At 36.4% G+C, this 2,787-nt stretch overlaps 1 protein-coding gene across 1 annotated transcript in view; it reads left to right on the plus strand.

Annotated features, from left to right (window-relative positions):
* The window catches only part of HELRODRAFT_177713 (hypothetical protein), a gene marked incomplete at both ends in the record, with an annotated part of 10,228 nt that overhangs the window by 5,769 nt on the left and 1,672 nt on the right, over positions 1-2,787 (plus strand). The window contains 5 exons of the mRNA XM_009025873.1: positions 350-428; positions 552-625; positions 733-1,125; positions 1,550-1,829; positions 2,050-2,231. Coding sequence (XP_009024121.1) covers positions 350-428; positions 552-625; positions 733-1,125; positions 1,550-1,829; positions 2,050-2,231 — 1,008 coding nt within the window. The remainder of the gene's footprint in view (positions 1-349; positions 429-551; positions 626-732; positions 1,126-1,549; positions 1,830-2,049; positions 2,232-2,787) is intronic.

A 2,787-nucleotide genomic window follows, 5' to 3' on the forward strand; every position in this document is an offset into this window, starting at 1 on the left:
TTAACTCTTTTATTATTACAGAAGACATAAAATCAAATCAAAATAGATAAAATGAAATAAAATAAAATAGAATAAAATAAAATAAATTGTTAATATTGTAATAAATTGTTAATATTGTTATGCACGATCCTCTCATGGTCCTTGCCAAAGGTAAGTGCATAGGAGTAAGAAATATATTTTAAAATAGTTTACGCAGTGTTCCTATCACAATGAATTCCGTATGATGAGCGAATGATAGTGTTAATTAGTCTTCCATCAAACATAATTGGCCATGGTATTTGAAAGAGAGATAAATTAAAATTATTAAAAAAACCTATTGGCGAAATTTCAAATAAATTTGCTATTACAGAACAGTCAGTATAATCATTGTTCAAATATAAATTTAGATTTATGTATTTTTGACGCTTGTATTGTCTTGATGTCAGGAGGTTGGTTTCGTGGCATATCGAAATAATAATAGTGGCAATAATAATAATTATGGTAATAATAATAATTATATTCATTCATTCATCTATTCATTCATCTACTCACTCAATCAATCAATTGATCAGGTGACCTGAGACAGTTTGAAGAGGCGCTGCTAAAGTGTGAGGCACACTTGAAGAGAGCTTCCGAGAGGAAGAAGGTAATGATGATAACGATGACGTCAATGATGACGACGGCGATTAAGATGATGATTATGTTGGAGGGGTATGGGCGTTGATCTGACATTTCGAAATTTCAATCCCTCAGAAAACTGAAAACGCATCACCAAAGAACAAAAAGAACCTCAACAACAGCAACAGTAGCAACAGCAACAACAAAAAATCGGAGACAAATGGCAAACATAAACAACAACAACAACCGGGCTGTTCAAACTGGCGGGAAACCCAACAACAACAACAGCAGCAGCAGTCTAAACTAACTCCTAATCAGAAGTTCATGGAGGAGGTTGAGCTGCTTCAAGAGGAGTTACGACAGCAGTATGGTGGAAAAGCTGCTGAAGCTAAACGCGCCAATACAAAAAGCAACAACAACAGCAATAATAAAAATAATAATAATAAAAATAATAATAATAACAATAATAAAAGAGATGGAGTTAGACCGTACGTAAGAGCGAGGCCGAAAGTGTACGTCAGAGGACAGGTTTGTGAGTTTGTCGCGATGATGACGATGGTGGCGATTATGATAATGATTGTTGGCAATTGTTGGCGATGATGATGATGACGATTGTGATTATTAATAATGATGATGATGATGATAATGATTTTGATCAATGATGGATATTATGATGACATTATTGATCGTCAATTGCCATCATCATCATCACCACAACCACCATCATCATCATCATCATCACCACAACCACCATCATCATCATCATCATCACCACAACCACCATCATCATCATCATCACCACAACCACCATCATCATCATCACCACAACCACCATCATCATCATCACCACAACCACCATCAGCATCATCACCACAACCACCATCATCATCATCACCACAACCACCATCATCATCATCATCATCGTCGTCATTTATATTNTCAAACACCGCAGATAGATACAGTTATAGACAACGACGGCTTCCGAGTTCCATCTCTTCCTCCCTCCCTATCATCATCGTCGTCGTCACTTTCATCAACATCACTATCAGCACCGCCATCATCATTACCAACACCTCCACCATCATCATCATTACCGTCATCATCATCATCATCGTCGGCTCCGCCGCCTGGCTATAATAAGAAGCGTGGCAGAGGGAACGATGAAGATGACGGCGAAAATGTTGTGGCTGATGAAGCTGCTGCTACCGCTTCTGCTGCTAAGAGATTTAAAGGTTATGATGATGATGGTGATAGTGAGTGATGATGATGATTGTGATAACCATGGTGATGATGGTGATGATTGTGATAACCACGATGATGATGATAACCATGATGATGATGATAACCATGATGAGGATGATGATGATGATGATGATGATGATGATTTGATAATCGTATTCAGATTTTAAATAATTCCTATGAATAACAATTATTTTTTTATCAACTTTACAGGAATGCTTGAACAGTCATCATCATCATCACCACAACCATCGTCGTCATCATCATCATCACAACCATCATCATCATCATCACAACCGCAATCATCATCATCATCGGCTGAAGAATTTACTGTGTTTGTCAGCAATTTGGATTTCTCGCTTGGAGTAGAAGACATTAGAAATGTTTTCTCTGAGGTCTTTAATTGTCAATCATTCAATTATTGTGTCCATCAATCAATCAATTAATCAGTCAATCAATAAGTAAGTTAAACAATCATTCATTCATTCAATCAATCAATCATTTAGTCAATCAATCAATTAATCAATAAGCCACACAGCCATTTATCCATTAAATCAATCAATCAATCAAAAGTGAAACAATCATTCAATCAATCAATCAATCAGTCAATAAGTGAAACAGTCATTCAATCAATCAATCAATCATTTACTTCAGATTGGAGGCATAAAAGACATACGTCTCGTGGCAAATAAGCAGAAGAAGTCCAAGGGATACGCATACGTTGACTTTGATGATGTGGTGAGTTGGTCGATTGATAAATTATTCGGTTGATTGGTTAGTTGGTTGGCTGGTTGGTTGGTTGGCTGGCTGATTGATTGTCTTGCTGTTGAAGGGCTGGCTGGGTTGGTTTATTGGTTGATTCTTCAAGATATGTGATTGATTGATTGATTGATTATTTGGTTGATAAATTGATTGATTGATTGGTTGATTAGTCGATTGATTAGTTGATTG

The sequence above is a fragment of the Helobdella robusta genome (assembly GCF_000326865.2).
Source record: "Helobdella robusta unplaced genomic scaffold HELROscaffold_44, whole genome shotgun sequence".
NCBI classification, from domain to species: domain Eukaryota; kingdom Metazoa; phylum Annelida; class Clitellata; order Rhynchobdellida; family Glossiphoniidae; genus Helobdella; species Helobdella robusta.